Genomic DNA, 17,661 nt, shown 5'->3' with positions numbered 1-17,661 from the left:
ACATATAGAGGGGCGAGAGGGCGCGGCTTGTCCAGACACTCTTTGTCCTGACGACGACGATGACGGCGACGACAACAACGACGACCACGATGTCGTCGAAGTACCTGCTCCTTCTTGGATCCTTATTTCTCTTCGCCGGTGAGTACTCTTCACTGATTCATCCTCTTTCCGCTGCGTGAACCTATTTGACCCTTGAACGGCGGGACCGGGTGACATGTCTCGAACAAAACTTTGTTCAAATTTAAAAATTTTCGTACTCTACAGAAATCACAGTCATACTTCTCTGGATCAATGAGAATCAAATTAATTTAAGTTAAATTGAATTAGTTTATCCCGTCATTTAAGGGTCGAACACCTTTTGTAAACCAGTTGCTATAAATTTTGATCTTTGAATAAAACTTCAATCTTTCTGAACGAATTTCGTGAATGATCGAAATTAGAGGGTTGTCAATGCAATTTTGTATTAACTAAATGATCATCTGTTTACCATCATCTGTAGTAGTCGGTAAGTTTCGATTCTCCGAAAGGTTAATGACGGTGAAAGCTGTTTTCGACGTTCAGACTATTGCGTGAGAACTTTCGAGCATTAAAGATCGTTTGATGTATTTTTATTCGCCATTTCGATTCTCTGTTTCATCTATCTTTCTGAGGAGAAATTAAAGCCTTGAAGGTACCTCTTTGCATTATGCAATCTCTAATTTTTTTATGTTAAATATTCCAACAGGTTATCGATTCACTTTGAATTTTTGCGAGTATTTTGTAAATAGTATAATAGGCAGACAAATCTTTTGCTGTTTCTGAAATTGTCAAGTTGGGAGACGTTTGGTCGCCATGATTCTGGTGATTTCAATGCTTCTTGACAGCAGCTGCTACTGATCAAAAACAATGTCTCCATCTATATTCCTCTACTTAAACTTCAGATTCATAATTGTTATCAAAGCTCCTCGATCTTCAATTTTCCAATTAAGAAAGTCCTAAACTAGGATTGTTATTAAAAAACTATGACAATTTTCTAAATAAAAACTTCCTCAGCCAACGAAAATCTGTGAAGAAAAAATTTCTAAGGTCGTCAGACAGCGTGAAAGTTTAACGAAGGAAGATAGGCATCATGATTGTCCGGAAACGATGATCACGATCATGGATCACGATCGAGGCACGCTCAATTACGAGGTGTCGAACGGAACCCACTTTAGAGAACCACTGACGCTTCCCTCCCCACCACCCCCGTCTCCTTGCCCTGACATTTCCAAGACTTTCTACTTCTACGGGGGTTCACTGACCCCGACTTGTTCGGTCTACGATCTCGAGAGATCGTGGCTCCGTACGATCGCGACATTTTCCACGGTTTCTTCGCGCTACCTACGATTCCATGCCCTTTTTATCCAAATGTCAACCGCGATCTATCGATTTATGTTTTCCGATTGTTTCGTTGGTACGACAATCATGATATTTGTCGTACACTTTCTTCAGGATTCCTTTCATTATTGACTTCTTGGAATTCTGTAGACACGTTGGTGAATCTATTTTGCTAAATATGGACTGATGCACTGTTGAGGGAAATTTAGAACTTTCGAATAGGTAATTAGCAAATCCCTAAGTTTCCAAATCGTTCCGTAAAGATTCCTCTAGGAGAAAATGATTGTTTGTATGGTCACATTAAGAAACCGCTCGTGCAGTTTATGTAATCGACGATAGAAAGTACATAATTGTTGGGTGGTGGAAACAGGAATCCTTCTTTCAAACGAGATAGCATTTCTTGCTCAACAATAACCAACCATTGTGTCTTTTGCATACTTCCATTCAAGCTCAGGCATTTATTTTTTACTTCATTCTTGCAGTAAGTGTTGTTTTCTAATGTTCAGGAACGCTGGTTAGAGCACAAGACGATGAAGGAGCCGATGGAATCGACGCGAATGCCGAAGAGCTGTGCCAGGATAGGCCGGGAGACGAGTACTTCCGGTTGAGCGTAGAAGGAGACTGCCGTGACGTCGTAAGGTAATTCAACCAAATTTTATTAAACGATTTAGTTTCATTTATCTTTGTTTCAAAATTGTATCTCAATCCGAGTATCTACTGCTCTATGACTAACACCCTGTTGATAAAAAAATATAAAAGCATGTTCAAAATTATTCAACGGAAAGTTATTTAAGGAAAAAAGTGATTTACTATCAAAAAGTTTCCTCGACTATCAAAACATCGCGTCATCTTCCTGGAATAGATATTCGGCCGAACAAAATACTTGTTCTTGGTCGATCGAGATAATCTAAGACGTCGTAAATAACATTCGTTTCGAACCGTAATCGATTCTCGGCCAGGTAAAAGTAACCTCGAAGGACACACACCGAGAACACGATTCTGTTAGCGAAGTTAACGGTAACGATTCATAAAGAAGTTGAGGAGATTGAAAAGATGAAATGAGTTCCTTCGGTACCTATGGCGATCGAATTCCGCGTTCGAAGGTTCAAGGCGAGCCTGATACCGGATACAGGACTCGCCTTCTAACCGATGACGACAGACGGAATATCCTGACTCACTTGAACAAGCAAGGTATTTCATCGTCAAGGACAAACGGGCAAAAATATCCTCGGGAACACTGATCCTGTTGTACGTTTATAGTATACTTCCACTTTTCCCAGAAATATTTCAAACTGGTTGTACCATTCACTTTTAATTGGATCGCTTGCATTCTTTCCTGTTGTTTTGCCACTGTGACGATTTTATGCGTTCGTATACGAACCTTCTACATTTTTGTACAATTTTATGTAACTTTTTTCTTCACACATACACTAGTGTTGAACATTCACTTTATACATTAGATCGTGCACTATGCACTAGTGTACATGTGCATTTTGGATGTGTACATTTCAACCACCTGCACCTTGCGTATACTATTTAAGAATATTCACTATTATACACTACTAGAGCACAGAGTACACAAAACACTAATGTACAAAAGAAACAATAGAAAAAGGACAAAATGGTAAACCTTGATCTCAGATGCGACAAAGCGACCGAGATCGGTGTGACGAGGTTGGCGACCGTCCGCTGCCCAACGGGTCTGGCGTTCGACATCGAGCGACAAACGTGTGATTGGAAGACGAACGTGAAGAACTGCGAACAACTCGAGAGTAAGCGATTAATATCGATCATAATATGACTAAAGAGATCCCCGTTTGTTTTCTGTCCGGCTCGAACAGGTGCACGAAATCCGGCCTGAAGCAAATCACGTGCCCCAGCGGACTGGCCTTTGACTTGGACAAACAGACCTGCGACTGGAAGGGTAAAGTCACCAACTGTGACAAGCTCGAGAGTAAGTCGATGTATCGACCAGGCTGAACCGATGCGACTATTTCCGTTTCCGGTTCTTTGCATCGGAAAATGTCCGAGAAAGTTCTTGTCTCTTTTGCAATGGAAGTGTGTACTTATGAGGTGTGCATGCGAAGTAAACCCATTTTCCGATGCAAACAACCATGATCTGGCATTTTCCTCGAATCCTCGAGGATTTCGAGGAAAGTTGTTCCCAAGGAAACGGAAGGCACGGTTCCTTCGTAGACTCGCAACGTAGCACGCACTGTTCAAGCTAGTACTAACCTGGCACTACTACTATCGCGCACTGTCGCATACTCATCCACGATCCTTCTCGTCTCCGATACATTTTAGAACGTGATTAGAATTTTAAAATCAAGTTTACTTTCTCGTGTAAAAGATCTCTTGCTTCAATTCCGCGAAACCTGTATTTAAAATTAATGCGAAAATTGATTAGACATGTTGCAATCTATAAATTAGTTCCCAGTATACTTTCTACAGTTCCGCAAAGTCTGATACTCGAATATATCGCTGTGTCGCCTTCAGTGAAAACGCATCGTTAACGCGTAGACACACTCACACGAGACATGCATGGGTCACTTTCGAGACGCTGTAATCTCCAGTCTGGCCACTTTCGATTCGCGACTGAGAGACTGGTTTTGATTTTGAGCGAAAGTACGAGCGAACGCTTGGGAGACGAGAAGCTCGTGCGACTTGCCACTCTTTTAACCCGCACACCAGCCAAGATGAGCTAATTATTTCTTTCTCATTAAGCCCCGACAGGTTTCAATAATTTGCTCAGTTAAACCTTCTCTTGTTTCAGAACTTTGTATATTTTTATACGAAGGTTTTGCATGAAAGCTATTCTTTGCGGAAAAATAAATCGAAAAGTCCTTTACCGCTTCTCGATCCGTTGCTGCGTTCTCGAGATATTAGCAATTATAGATTTGCTCATCCCGACTTCCGGTGCGCGAATAGCGCCAATTTCAAACGTCACAGCCTCAGTAGTTTGTATCTCGAAAACGCTACAGTGGATTATGAAACGGTAAAGGACTTTTCTCTCCATTTTTTCACGAAGAATCATGTACAGCAGTGCTGGTATATGGGTTAGTATCTTTCTATTTTTCTCGATTTACATTGTGCGATTAACCGCCGTGAAAATACGCGCTTTCCACTTTGCTAATTCGACATCGCGTGCCACAGTATTGTTTCCAGAGCTTGATTTAGTTGTTGAAAGCCCTCGATTTATTGTTAAAGTAAGTGTTGCAAGACGGAATTATGAAATATTATTCTACAATATTTTTTAATATCGAAAATATGAATGGAACCTAAAGCGACACGATCGAAGTTTCTCTACGAGAAACGTCGACGCCACGCTTCAATACGTAGGTAATATCTCGAAATCAGCTCTGGCACGCAATGGCTTTTCAGCTTTGTAAGAATTCATGCGAACACACATAGCCAACACCAGTACGTACCGAACACACACGATTACTTTCTGTTCCCGATCGCTCCAGGTACGAGGTAGCACGTTCTCGATCGCTGATCTTGCTCTTTTTCTCTCTTTCTGTCTCTTTTCCTATCTCTTTCTGCGTCCAGATCGGTTTCGCTTCGACGATCTGGCCTCCTTTACAAGTGCTCCTCGTTATTTAGTCGACTCGTTCGCTTTTACCGCTCGAAACCCGCGCGCGAGTAGCGTTCGATCATTAATTCTCTTTTGCAAGAGAAGCTAGTCTCTCTCCTCGTTTCATCTGCGAGTTAGACTCGTTAGCTATTTTCACATCTTTTTTTTTTCTTTCATTTTTCATCAACCTCGTGTGTTTTCGTCGAATTCTTTTGTTTCCGTTCGAGCGAAGCCCTCTCTGTTGCCTCTTGTGGTACTCGTTGCTCTGATTTAATTAATTTCTATTGAACAAAAGAAAAGGGATATTGTCATTCGCGGTATTTTCGAACAGAGGGATTTTAGGAAAACGATTTGAAATTTAACATCGCGATGAGGGATTTTTATGTGGAGACATTCGGAGAATTGTAAGGATTTTTTTTTAATCGTAGTAACACTGGACGAAATCGACCTTTCGATATTATGTAATCTTCGGTCGTAGAGGGAAAGGAAATTATGTGCGACTGCTTTATGAAATATGCATTGCGTTTCTTTTTATTTTGTGACAATGTTAGACTAAATATCTCTTCTCGAGTAATTTCAAATTGATACTGGCGCCATTTTGTGACACTGTCATGTCATCAGATCATGTCGGACATTCTACGTTTCATAATCGTCCATTTGATACGCAACAATCTAATAGAATTACACGTGCATTGTCAGAATTATGCAATATTATACATAAACAGCGTTATACAACGTTCGTTGCGAAATCGCTCATTTTGTTACAAAGTTTCAATTGTATCGAATTAAATCAGAGCATTCTATCCACACTACATTCTTTCTCACTCACGCGTGTTCGATCACTTTGATTCTATCTCTCGCACCGGATCGTGACTGGACCCATCTCTTTTTTTTTATTTCTGTGCTATCGCCTTTTCTGTTCTCGCCTTTCGCAACGTCCATCACTGTACCATCTATTCTCTCATTCGCAAGTGTGTCTATGTCTTCACGAGCAATAAAACCATTTCTGCGTGCGAGTCGTTGCGAGCTAAACAAACGATGGTGACACCGATGGCTGCATACCTTGTCAAATCGATCAGTTACACTCTCGAACTCCTCTTTATTGTCCAAACAACTTTTGTAGGCTCTAAGATTTTATCTAGATACTTAGGTCTTGCATTTTTTAGACATTTGAGGATACTTCTTTGTCTCTTGTTCTCCCGATTGCGAAACGGGAGGAAAAACCTCCCGGTTACCATCGTGTCACTTTTTTGGCGATTTGCCTACGGTCGCAGGTCGATGACAGAGGAAAATTCCTTGTACGAAGGACACGAGAAACGTTGATAAAAGAACACGAGGAAAAGGCTGGTTCGTTTGTATGGGATAAAGGCAGTGGCGTAGGAAAATCTGTGCTGAAGATCATACTTTCATATTTTGGTACTTTCGTGATCATGTAATATCATCTAAAAAAGATACTCTTACACATGTAAATATTTCGTGTGTATATAAATTTGACACAGGTAATACAGCAAATTCATAACTGGCCCTAGAACATATATTTACTTTGATACAGTAATGTTTGAGTTGGCTTTGGACTTGGGTGACATTAATTTAGCACAGTAACTGCCTGCGGCCCTCCTCGAGGAGGATTATTGATGTAACAAATTTGTTATTCTTAACCCTTTCGTTGCGAACAAGGACTCAATAAAACATGGTATAAATCTGGGTATTGGTTTATTAAGACGGCGGGTTAACCTTGACTTTCTATCGACATCTCCTTATAATTTATTGCCAATCTCGGTCGACGTGATTTATTTAAAAAGAAATTCTTGAAGAGAAAAGGCAATTACTGGGGAACTTTCTTTTTCGAGATGAACTTGTATCAAGGTTGGAACACTTAACGACGGCAACCATGGCAGTCGACGCCCTCAATAATAAACAACTATTAGCAAAACTAAAAATTTGTCAATGAAACGAGCAACGAAAGGGTTAAAACGAAAAGAATCGACGTAGAATCGTATCCCTACGCCGCTGCACGTGTACCAATCCCAGTACATAGAGTTGGGCGAAGTAAAAGTAGAGTTTGCAGCTAAACACCGTTGGGAGAAATACACAAGGACCTAAGACGGCAGTCCATTTAACGAGGATTACGTTTACAGAGCCACGTAAGGTCTTGCCCATCTTGAGGACCGACGAACCCGTCTGCCCCGAGGGAAAATTGTCGTGCGGTAACGGCGAATGCGTAGACAAGGAGCTCTTCTGCAACGGTAAACCGGACTGCAAGGACGAATCCGACGAGAATGCCTGCAGTAAGTTGTAATTGCATTTTCTCACAAGACTCTGACTCGATCCAATTGCATTGACAAAACACTTTGAGTTGGATAATTGACCCGTTACCTTATTATCGCAGCCGTGGAAACAGACCCCAATCGCGCACCAGATTGCGACCCTACCCAGTGCGTCCTCCCCGACTGCTACTGCTCCGCCGACGGTACCAGGATTCCTGGTAACATCGAGCCCTCCCAGGTGCCTCAGATGATCACCATAACCTTCAACGGAGCCGTGAACGTCGACAACATCGACCTGTACGAGGAGATCTTCAACGGCCAACGTCAGAATCCCAACGGCTGTCAGATCAGGGGTACCTTCTTCGTGTCCCACAAGTACACCAACTACTCTGCCGTGCAAGATCTGCACAGAAGAGGCCACGAGATCGCTGTGTTCTCCCTGACCCACAAGGATGACCCGCAGTACTGGACCCAGGGTAGCTACGACGACTGGTTAGCGGAGATGGCGGGTGCCAGGTTGATCATCGAGCGTTTCGCCAACATCACCGACGGCTCCATCATCGGAATGAGGGCTCCGTACCTCCGCGTAGGTGGTAACAAGCAATTCGAGATGATGGCCGACCAGTTCTTCGTCTACGACGCCTCCATCACCGCGTCCCTGGGCCGTGTACCCATCTGGCCGTACACCCTCTACTTCAGAATGCCGCACAAGTGCAACGGAAACGGTGGAAACTGTCCGTCAAGGTCCCATCCTGTTTGGGAGATGGTGATGAACGAACTGGACAGAAGAGACGATCCGACGTTCGACGAGTCCCTGCCTGGTTGCCACATGGTCGACTCCTGCTCCAACATCCAGACGGGTGAACAGTTCGCCAGGCTGCTCAGACACAACTTCAACAGACACTTCAACAGCAACAGGGCACCTCTGGGTCTGCATTTCCATGCCTCGTGGTTGAAGAGCAAGAAGGAGTACAGGGAGGAGCTGATCAAGTTTATTGAAGAGATGCTCGCTAGGAGTGACGTGTACTTCGTTACCATGGTCCAGGTAAGTGTCATAGTTATAGGATGAAAAGATGACATACTGATAGCTACTAGTAGAGTAGATTGACCCTTACGTTAATTATTGAATCAGGTCAAACAGAAAAAAATCTTCGAGACAATATTTCCTCATACTTAGACAAATCGATAATTTGTTATTTCATCGCGACACAGCAGAATACAGCAATCAGTACCTGTCGTTTTTATCAGAAAAAAGAGAAGGAAGCTATTTTCCGAGCCTGTGAACCACGGGTCACCTTATTTCAATTTATCTCTCGTTTCCAATCTCGCCGCAGCAATGTTCCTCTCAGGCTTGTTTTTATTTCGATTTACCTTGATTCGTTTCCCGTTTTCAATCTAGACATACCAGCAATTTCCCCGCCTCTGAGTATCTTTATATCCGAACGCAGAAATTACTGAGCTTTTAATTGAACATTATGATGGTTTCAGAAATATATTGCTTAACATTTCGCAGGTAATCAAATGGATGCAAACGCCGACCGAATTATCAGCTTTGAGGGATTTCCAGGATTGGAAGGAGACCTGTGACGAGAAGGGACAACCGTACTGTTCCCTTCCTAATGCGTGTCCTTTGACCACCAGGGAACTCCCCGGTGAAACCCTCCGTTTGTTCACCTGCATGGAGTGCCCGAATTATTACCCCTGGTTGTTAGACCCAACCGGTGACGGCTTTACCGCGAACAAATGAGCGATCCATCAGAGAAATCTGTCGATCGACTGGCGCGTGTCTTCAAGGAAACGAACCTGATCGAGGCGCGATTTTCTTGAGGAGCACGCGTCAAAATATCGCGCCAAGAACGTTTCGCGAACAGAAACGATTAACTGCAGACTGAATCGAATTAGTTAACATCGGTCGCGTTGTTTGTAGAAAATATATTTTTATAGAAATTTATGGTAAATCTATTTCGAAATTAGAGATTGTTGAATCTCTGTAGGAATCAAAATGGCTGCTCGAGAGAACATTGAAGATCTCTCTGAGAATAGAAATACTATTTTATATTTATATACAAGTAGTGTACTTTTGAAAGTTAGGTACTCGTACAAAATAAAAACACTATTTTATACGTGAACACCGGATCTTTTATGCGAATATTTTATATATCAGGGAAAACTTATTGATTAATCGTTCTTAAATTAAATCGGTAAAGTTTTACCGTGGCAATGGTGACCTCCGCATTTCTATTTCATGCTCTGCATTGTTGAATATTCACGAGTCGAAGAGTAGGTAAGCTGTTCGGAATTGGAAAGAATGATACTTGATGTTATCGAGAATGAATTACTGTACGATAGAATGTGTCGTCGGAATGTTAACGATGTCATAGGATTCTGTAGGTAGATGTTCGCGAAACGTTTTCTACGAGCGAGTATAGGTCCTCCACGGTGAAAGGTGGACGTGTCCTTTACAAATTGATTCAACTTGTACATAAACACCGTGTCCTTGCCCTCCTGATCCTTATCCCTTTCTTCTGCGGTTCGTTATGCACATGTCCTGACGAAGGATCGATCAATTTCGTGCCTTCGCCGATCGCCGTTCACAAACACACCTTTTGATTTATGTTAGCGCTTAAGAGACGCGTGAGATTAATTAAGAAATATGTTTTTTAGAGTCCTGATGAAGGTGTTTCGCAATAAATGTTTTTCGAAAAATTAACACATACTTTTTACTTTCCCTTCTCCTTATTTTATTAAGTTATATTGCAAAATGGGTACGTTATTACTCAAAATTTTTTTGAATAATTAAATTTATAATCATGGAAGCTGCCACATTGCATAAGGTGAGAATTTGATGGAAGTTGCAAAATAAAATTAATTATATAATCAATCAATTTACAAAATCTGAACATGTGTGAGGGAATATCAATTTTTAATTTTACAATATACAATCATCATAAATCACGGTTCATTACGTGACGATTGTTCACGAAGGAAGGAGGAAACTACGAAATGTCACAGGTATGATTCTTTTAACCTTTCGACGCAGTGAAAAAAGAACGGAGAATTTTCAAGAGCGTGCAACGCGGAGAAGCAAATTTCGAAAACTTTCGAACGAAGAGACGTGTTAATCCTGGCCGCAGGATTCGTTATTCAGGTGTTGTTACTTCGCAGCCTTGAAAGTCATCGGTAGGCGCCAGGCTTAAGGTCGTAAAATGTCATTGCTGACTTGTCCACTCGCTAATTTGTTGCCCGAAGGCACCTTTCGATTTCGGACGACATTCTTTTTCAATCGACTCGGCAAAATTCCATGCACTTTCATCCACTAAAACTCAAGGACAAACTTTCGTTACTGGATTCCTAAAAGAACTATTTCCGTCACTTAAGTTTCTAATGTATATTTGCATTAGATACTTTTATTCCGAAGCTACATTGTTATATTAATTTCAAAATTCATTTCGCTGGCGCCGATAGAGAATAGCGCTAATCGTGCTGCAAAGTAGGTACTAATAAAACACTTATAATTTCTGCATTTATTGACTTTCCTGGTTTATTAATACATTCAAGACATTCTAAAATTATTTAGTATTAATTTCCGATGTAATTTCATGCAATAATAGCATTAATTAAGGCAAAAAATCAATTTTAATTAGGGCCGGTAAAAAAATAGAACTAGTGGCGCCATCTCTCCGGCGAACGGGGTGAACTACACTCATTTCTGACACCTCCTTCGTTAGTTTTGATTTCCGCCACTAGGCGGCGCCACCTGTAATATAGAGTTTCATTAGTACCTACAGATTTTTTCCAAAACTGTACAGGTGGCACCATATAGCGGTGAACGGAGGAACTAACGAAACACATATTCGATACGTACATGAGCCGCATAAGCAATTCTACTGCGCATAAAAAGTGCAATATTTCGGCACTTTGACGACGTAGTATTGTTCCCGAGGCATTTAGAAACAAATTTCTATAAGGGTTTGATGCGTTTTGATGCCTAATAAAGCCAGAAAATCGATTTTTGTCGAATTCGGTCGAAAACGGTACAGGTGGCGCCATCTAGCGGCGGGTGGCGGAACTACGAAAAACTAAAATTTCAATTTTCTCGAAAACTAGGGACTTTTCCGAAATTCTGAGATATACAAATTGTTCCTTATCGCCTACGGAATCGAATGAGTACTTTCATAGCCCTCTACGACCCTTATTAAAGAAATTAGAAAAATAGCCCGTTTCATGGACCAAAAAATTGGCGTCCATCTAGCGGTGAAAGTTGGAACTACAAAAATAGAAAATCTCGATTTTCTCGAAAACTAGGGACTTTTTCAAAATTCTGAGATATACAAATTGTTCCTTGTGGCCTAAGGAATCGAACGAATATAATTATATCCTGATAGGGCCATTATTAAAGAAAATAGAAAAATAGCCCATTTCATGGACCAAAAAATTGCCGTCCATCTAGCGGTGAAAGTTGGAACTACAAAAATAGAAAATCTCAATTTTCTCGAAAACTAAGAACTTTTCCGAAATTCTGAGATATACAAATTGTTCCTTGTCGCCTACGGAATCGAACGAATACCATTATAACACGCTAGCACTATTAATAGCGAAATTAGGAAAAAGGTGTAATTCATGGACTTTTTCGATTAGTTCCAACTTTCGCCGCTAGATGGACGGCAATTTTTTAGTCCATGAAATGGGCTATTTTTCTATTTTCCTTAATAAGGGTCCTAGAGGGCTATGGAAGCACTCATTCGATTCCGTAGGCTATAAGGAACAATTTGTATATCTCACAATTTCGGAAAAGTTCCTAGTTTTCGAGAAAATCGAGATTTTCTATTTTTGTAGTTCCAACTTTCACCGCTAGATGGACGGCAATTTTTTGGTCCATGAAATGGGCTATTTTTCTAATTTCTTTAATAAAGGTCGTAGAGGGCTATGGAAGTACTCATTCGATTCCGTAGGCGATAAGGAACAATTTGTATATCTCAGAATTTCGGAAAAGTCCTTAGTTTTCGAGAAAATCCAGATTTTCTATTTTTGTAGTTCCAACTTTCACCGCTAGGTGGCCGGCTTTTTTTTGGTCCATGAAATGCACGTTTTTCTGATTTTCGAATATAGCGCTTACAGCTTGCCCTAATGCCATTTTTCTTATGTTATAGAAGGCTTAGAATGATTTGCAACCGCCTACACGCCATGAGATTGCGTTATTTTACGAAAAAATAGAAATATATGTTTCTTTAGTGCTCCGCTTCGACGCGCGAATATTTGAATTTTGATAACTCGAAAATGATCCTCTCAAAATTCTTTCCCTTTCATGTAATAACTATATTACAATAAATTATTGCTTTTTATATGTTCCTTGTTAAATTAGATTCCTAAATTACTTTATTTACATATTGATTTAAGTATAAAGTTTAGTTATACAAGAATATTTCGTTCTTTACTTTGATAATTTTGTGAACACCGTTGTAGGGTCACTAACCGCGCTTTTCTATGCCTTTGATTTTCACATTCTAACACTAACATAGTTGTCGTTGATCACGCGATATCGCGTGCATGATTATTAATGATAAGCAGCGATTGCGTGCAACAGTCGCTCGATTAGGGGAGAGAGAAGAGTACGGACGGTAACCATCGGTTTTATTCATCCTCAGGATCGCATTTATACTTTGAAAGCTTCCAGCACATCGTTATTAGGCCCCGAAAGAACAAATCCGCTCTACCATACTTCTATCTTTCCATCGACTTACATTTTTTAAACCAAAATTGCTGCAGCCTTTGTCTATCGCTAATCTTTGTTCAGAAGTTTCTTAGTTTCACCGCATGAGGTCCTTCATCTATTCCATTAGATTCCTAATTGACTATTTTTAATGTCCTTGGAAATAATGAAGTGATGTTTCAAGATGTGGTCCCAGAAAGTGAGGCCCCATCTACGATTTAATGCTATTTATGGTAAATGCGGCCCTGTTCATCCTTGTTCCTCACGCGGGTTTAGGTTAAGTTCAACGAAAAGAAGACAAGTGGTGGAAGTCCCCTCCTCTACCCGTATTTCCAGCCAAGGGGAATCCTACGGTCTATTCGAGTGGCGGTCACGCGATATCGCGTGCTCGATCGTCAACATCAAATGTCCGGTCAGGCGAGCTCGTTTTACCCCAATATGTATAACGTTTCGAAGCGTCAGTATTTTCTCAGTGTTTCACAAAGAGAGCCGTTTGTTTCGTAGCCTCCCGCCAGCTTAAAATCGAAAATACGGAAAGATAAGAATGGATTCTGTTCCTGGGCCATCGCGCGTTTCCCGCAAAAGAAAGCGCAATTCGTCACAATGCAAGCAAAGTTTAGCTAGTATCGCTAATTTATGCAAAACAGAATTGAACGACAGTGACAGTGATTTATCTGCAAGTTCGAGTGACTGTAAATTAAATTCTGAGTCCGAGAGCGACGATTGCGGCTCCGAATTATCTGCAGATGAATCACAAGATTCGAATTCTAACATAGAAACTCATTGGTCTTCAGATAGTTCCTCTATGCAAACTGTTCCATTCATAAAACAACAGTCTTTGTTGGTACCAATACCAGCACCCTGTGAACCACTGAAGTTTTTTCAAATGATACTTACAGATGAGTTCTTCGCAGATATTGTCAAATACACAAATGAGTATGCTCAGCATCTTCTGCATCAAGAGATGAGAAAGTCTTCAAGAGTCAGGGCCTGGAAAGATCTTACCATAGAAGAATTGAAAACATTTGTTGCTCTGCTTCTGCACACTGGAACAGTTCAATTACCTAAGTTGAACGATTATTGGAAAACACATTGGCTTTTCAATTATTGTTGCTTTAGTAATTACATGTCTAGAAACAGGTTTCTGTTGATCTTGCGCTGTTTGCATTTCTTACCTGTTGATGTACAAAATGTTGAATCTAATGATAAGCTATGTAAAGTACGTCTCATTATTGATCACTTTAACAATACCATGAATAATATTTATTATCCTGGTAAAGAACTTTTGTTGGTTGAATCAATGTTATTGTGGAGGGAGAGACCAATAATCCGTCAGGTTATTAAAAATGAATACCACAAACAGGGTATCAAGTTCTACATGCTAACAGAACCAGATGGTACAATTATAAAACTTGAGGTTCATTCAGAAGCTGGAGATGATGCAGTAGGTACCACTCAAGCAGAAAAAATTGTACTGAAATTGTTTCAGAATAAGCTGCAATGTGGTCACAGTATTTATATGGACAGTTTCTATAATTCGTACGATTTAGCGGTAAAACTGTTGAATCATAACACTTATTGTACAGGGACTCTGAATAAAGGGAAGAAAGAAATCCCAAAAGAGTTGACTTCAGCTGTACTGAAGAAGGGAGAAAATAAATCGGTATTTTGTAACGGTGTACATATTGGGAAGTTCCGCGATAAACGGAATATTTTTTATATAACTACCGAGTTCATGGACAACATGACTGAAATGAGAAATAAACAAAATGTTATAAAACATAAACCAGAGGCTATCGTTAATTATAATAAATATATGTCGGGAGTAAATAAACAAGACCAAATGATGGCTAATTATCCGTGTTCGAGAAAAACCTTGAGATGGTATAAGAAGATATTCGTGCACATATTACAATTAAGTTTTCTAAATTCCTTTTACTTGTACAATAAATTTTCCAACCGAAAATGCAATTTCTATGATTATAAGATGCAAGTTCTGGAGGTTCTGTTACCTAAAAAGGAGAACATGAAAACACTGAAATCTATACATAGACTTTCAAAAATTGGAAATATAAAGCAAGATCTTAAAAAGAACATTAAAGTCACAATGAGGAAAGAATGCAAAATGTGTAGAATGCGAAGCGTTCGTAAAGATACTACATATCAATGCAATATTTGCACAGGGCAACCGGGTTTCTGCGTAGAATGCTTTTTCGATTTTCACGAAAAACAATAGAATGTATTATTGCGAATAAATAAGAACTTATATTCCTATAAAATTTTTTATTTTTCCTCCCTTTCTTGGATACGACAAAGAATTATTATACCGAACTTATAAAAAGATGCTTCTTATTGAATGTTTGACACCTATTTATTACATTAACAAAATGTACATTATTCGTATTACCTATACACAACCTGATGTACAAGTTTGATTTGTAACAACGTGTTTTCGTAACGTCCTATGGCAACTTGCTTTTAAGAAAAGTTATTAAAACTCTGTGTAACATGCTATTTATATGCATATGTATATCTAGCTCCACTTAATGTGACTTTTAAAAATCAATGCACCCAAAAATAATTACAAAAAATGGAATAAAAACGATGTAAATATTTAATGATAAAGAAACTATGCAACATTTTACATTTTAATGTCTTACTGTACACGTAAAAAATATTATACACAAACGTAAATGCAATGAAGGCAAAAAAAGTACTTGGTCTCCAGAAGTAAAAAAATATGCGTGGGAATAAAAACATCTATTTACAATGATGTCTGCCAAATAGTGTGTCTAGTACAAGGTAGTTGTTTATCACAGCAGCACTTCAGCAACTATTTATGTAAATGAAAATTAAAACAATCTTTCTGCTTTTGTATGTGAAGCAATAAACATTTTACTAACAAACGAACTGCACAAATTGTCACCGAAATCGTGCAATTAATTTTAGGAAAAGAATTACAATTCTTCTTTTCTATTAAGTTTTTCACAATCTACGAAAAACACGTCAGAAACTTCAATGTTTCATTTAGTTTCAAGGAATCCTAGAAAAAGTACTGCTCTTTTCGATGTTATTAAAAATATATATTCTTCAGGTCATATTCCAAGGTAACTGCAGAAAATAAAAGCTCCACAGATGCTTAGAATAACAAGTATGATGACAAACCAGAATGGCAGTGTATCTGTAACACAATAAAAATATTCAGCTATCTTATAAATAATCATGAAGCTTACATAAAGTTGTTTGATCACTCACGTCTAAATGGTATGCTATGTATGCAAATTTTATTATCCACAGAAATACTGACAACAGCTGTTTCAGTGTTACTAGTAATTGCAGGACCATCTAATTTAGTTGGTAAGAACTCTAGGCCAGTCACAAACATACTATGTGCACCAGGTACATGCAAAGCCCTTCTTAAACTGAATGCAATGAATATGTCCACACTACCAGAAAACATTGTTCCAACAGCCACAAATTTTCCATCATCAGACACTGCTAAGGCTGATAAAGTTTCTTTGAAAGGGACTGTCTTAATGACACTTCCAGACTCAATGTCCCACATTTGCAAAAAGCTAGGATTCTTTCCAACTATTGCATTAGATAGGGTGAAAAGTTTTGTTTTGGATTTATCCTCCTCCAGCTTTTGAAACCTGCATCTTTTGTACATATATTTTAATCCATTTGGAGGTGCCCAGGTTAGTTCCTTGAGCTTTGAGCCATTATTTACATTCCATAAAAAGGTCTTGCCATCCTTTGCAATGCTTGCAATTAATGATCCATCTGGACTGAAGTCCACATCATCAATTTCTTTTGTGTGAGCATCTAAGTCATGTAATTTTTGTAATTGTGGAAACTTCCACAATCTGATATGACCATCAGTTCCACCAGTAGCCATGAACTTTCCATTTAAACTAATTCTGACAATCCTTTGAAGAGGCTCATCTTGGCTATAATACATGATCAATGAATATATTACTAAATACATTTATTATGAATATATGTATAATAGTTACCTAAAATCTGTTTGTACACTGTCAGCTGGTTTCACAATCAGCTGCAGTTTTTTACTTCTAATATTTGAATTATCATCCTTAATTTCCTCTATCCTCTCCTTGGAAAGGACATTCTCTTCAGTTTTATCTGAACTCTTTCTATGCCTAAGGCCTTCTTTACCATTACCATCTTTGTCTTTAACTATTTCCCCATTTTCCACAGTTACTACTTTGCTATTTACATTATACAGCTGACAATGGCTTTCTTGACCAGCTGCAATCCATGTCCTTTTGCCATCATTATGTGCAGTGCAATTCATGACTACGCTAGGACCAGTCTCATGTCTGGTAACTTCTTCAGCAATGAATTGATATCCATCATGAGACAACTCAAATATTTCCTGAAAATGGATAGTAATTAATTTACATAATTAATGTTCTACAAAAGAGAAAACCATGTTCAAACACTTACAAAACCATTAGCTACTCCAGTTTTGGAAGAACCTCCTCCACCACCGACGAGGATATGCCTGCTCGTGAGCATTTGCAAGGTATACAAAGGAAAATTCACCCTGGCCAAAAGGCCACAATTATTTCTTCTGGAAGGCATGCTGACTCGAACAATCACTATGCCGTCGTCAAGATTCCCGCTTTCGTCACAGTCGTTTAGACAGGTGTCTATTGATAGCCGAGGACCGTGACTGGGCTAGAAAACTCTAGTTTCTCCATCATGTAACGAAATGTTTGCTTTTACCAACC

The 17,661-nt window shown here is 39.4% G+C and overlaps 2 protein-coding genes across 3 annotated transcripts; one reads left to right on the top strand and one right to left on the bottom strand.

Annotated features, from left to right (window-relative positions):
- Positions 1-9,907, top strand: verm (LDLa and CE4_CDA_like_1 domain-containing protein vermiform). Of its 2 annotated transcripts, none has more exons than XM_076537632.1 (6): positions 1-138; positions 1,863-1,995; positions 3,198-3,310; positions 7,069-7,218; positions 7,320-8,242; positions 8,711-9,907. In XM_076537632.1, the coding sequence occupies exons 1-6, from the start codon at positions 60-62 to the stop codon at positions 8,942-8,944; spliced, it is 1,632 nt and encodes a 543-aa protein (XP_076393747.1). In that variant the 5' UTR covers positions 1-59; the 3' UTR covers positions 8,945-9,907. The 2 variants fall into 2 exon arrangements, with proteins under 2 accessions (XP_076393747.1, XP_003707797.1); XM_003707749.3 differs by lacking the exon at positions 3,198-3,310 and adding an exon at positions 2,998-3,128.
- Positions 9,908-15,503: 5,596 nt separating this feature from the next.
- On the bottom strand, positions 15,504-17,512 carry LOC100875211 (guanine nucleotide-exchange factor SEC12). Its single transcript, XM_003707748.3, has 4 exons — positions 17,375-17,512; positions 16,924-17,303; positions 16,163-16,857; positions 15,504-16,088 (listed from the first exon to the last, which is right to left on the bottom strand). Exons 1-4 carry the CDS (start codon positions 17,510-17,512, stop codon positions 16,003-16,005), a joined length of 1,299 nt encoding a protein of 432 aa, XP_003707796.2. The 3' UTR covers positions 15,504-16,002.
- Positions 17,513-17,661: the final 149 nt, after the last annotated feature.

Source organism: Megachile rotundata, chromosome 11 (genome assembly GCF_050947335.1).
Source record: "Megachile rotundata isolate GNS110a chromosome 11, iyMegRotu1, whole genome shotgun sequence".
Taxonomy (NCBI): domain Eukaryota; kingdom Metazoa; phylum Arthropoda; class Insecta; order Hymenoptera; family Megachilidae; genus Megachile; species Megachile rotundata.
This window is presented reverse-complemented; position numbering and strand designations above follow the sequence as displayed.

What these genes read in the sequence shown, in the direction of transcription:
- verm (XM_003707749.3), top strand. Translation starts at nt 60, where the DNA reads ATGACGGCGACGACAACAACGACGACCACGATGTCGTCGAAGTACCTG. An exon ending in GACTGCCGTGACGTCGTAAG is followed by an intron (nt 1,996 to 2,997) that starts GTAATTCAACCA and finishes CCTTGATCTCAG; the next exon opens with ATGCGACAAAGCGACCGAGA. An exon ending in GAACTGCGAACAACTCGAGA is followed by an intron (nt 3,129 to 7,068) that starts GTAAGCGATTAA and finishes TTACGTTTACAG; the next exon opens with AGCCACGTAAGGTCTTGCCC.
- LOC100875211 (XM_003707748.3), bottom strand. Translation starts at nt 17,512, where the DNA reads ATGCCTTCCAGAAGAAATAATTGTGGCCTTTTGGCCAGGGTGAATTTT. An exon ending in CTGGAGTAGCTAATGGTTTT is followed by an intron (nt 17,304 to 17,374) that starts GTAAGTGTTTGA and finishes ATCCATTTTCAG; the next exon opens with GAAATATTTGAGTTGTCTCA. An exon ending in ACATAGCATACCATTTAGAC is followed by an intron (nt 16,089 to 16,162) that starts GTGAGTGATCAA and finishes ATTGTGTTACAG; the next exon opens with ATACACTGCCATTCTGGTTT.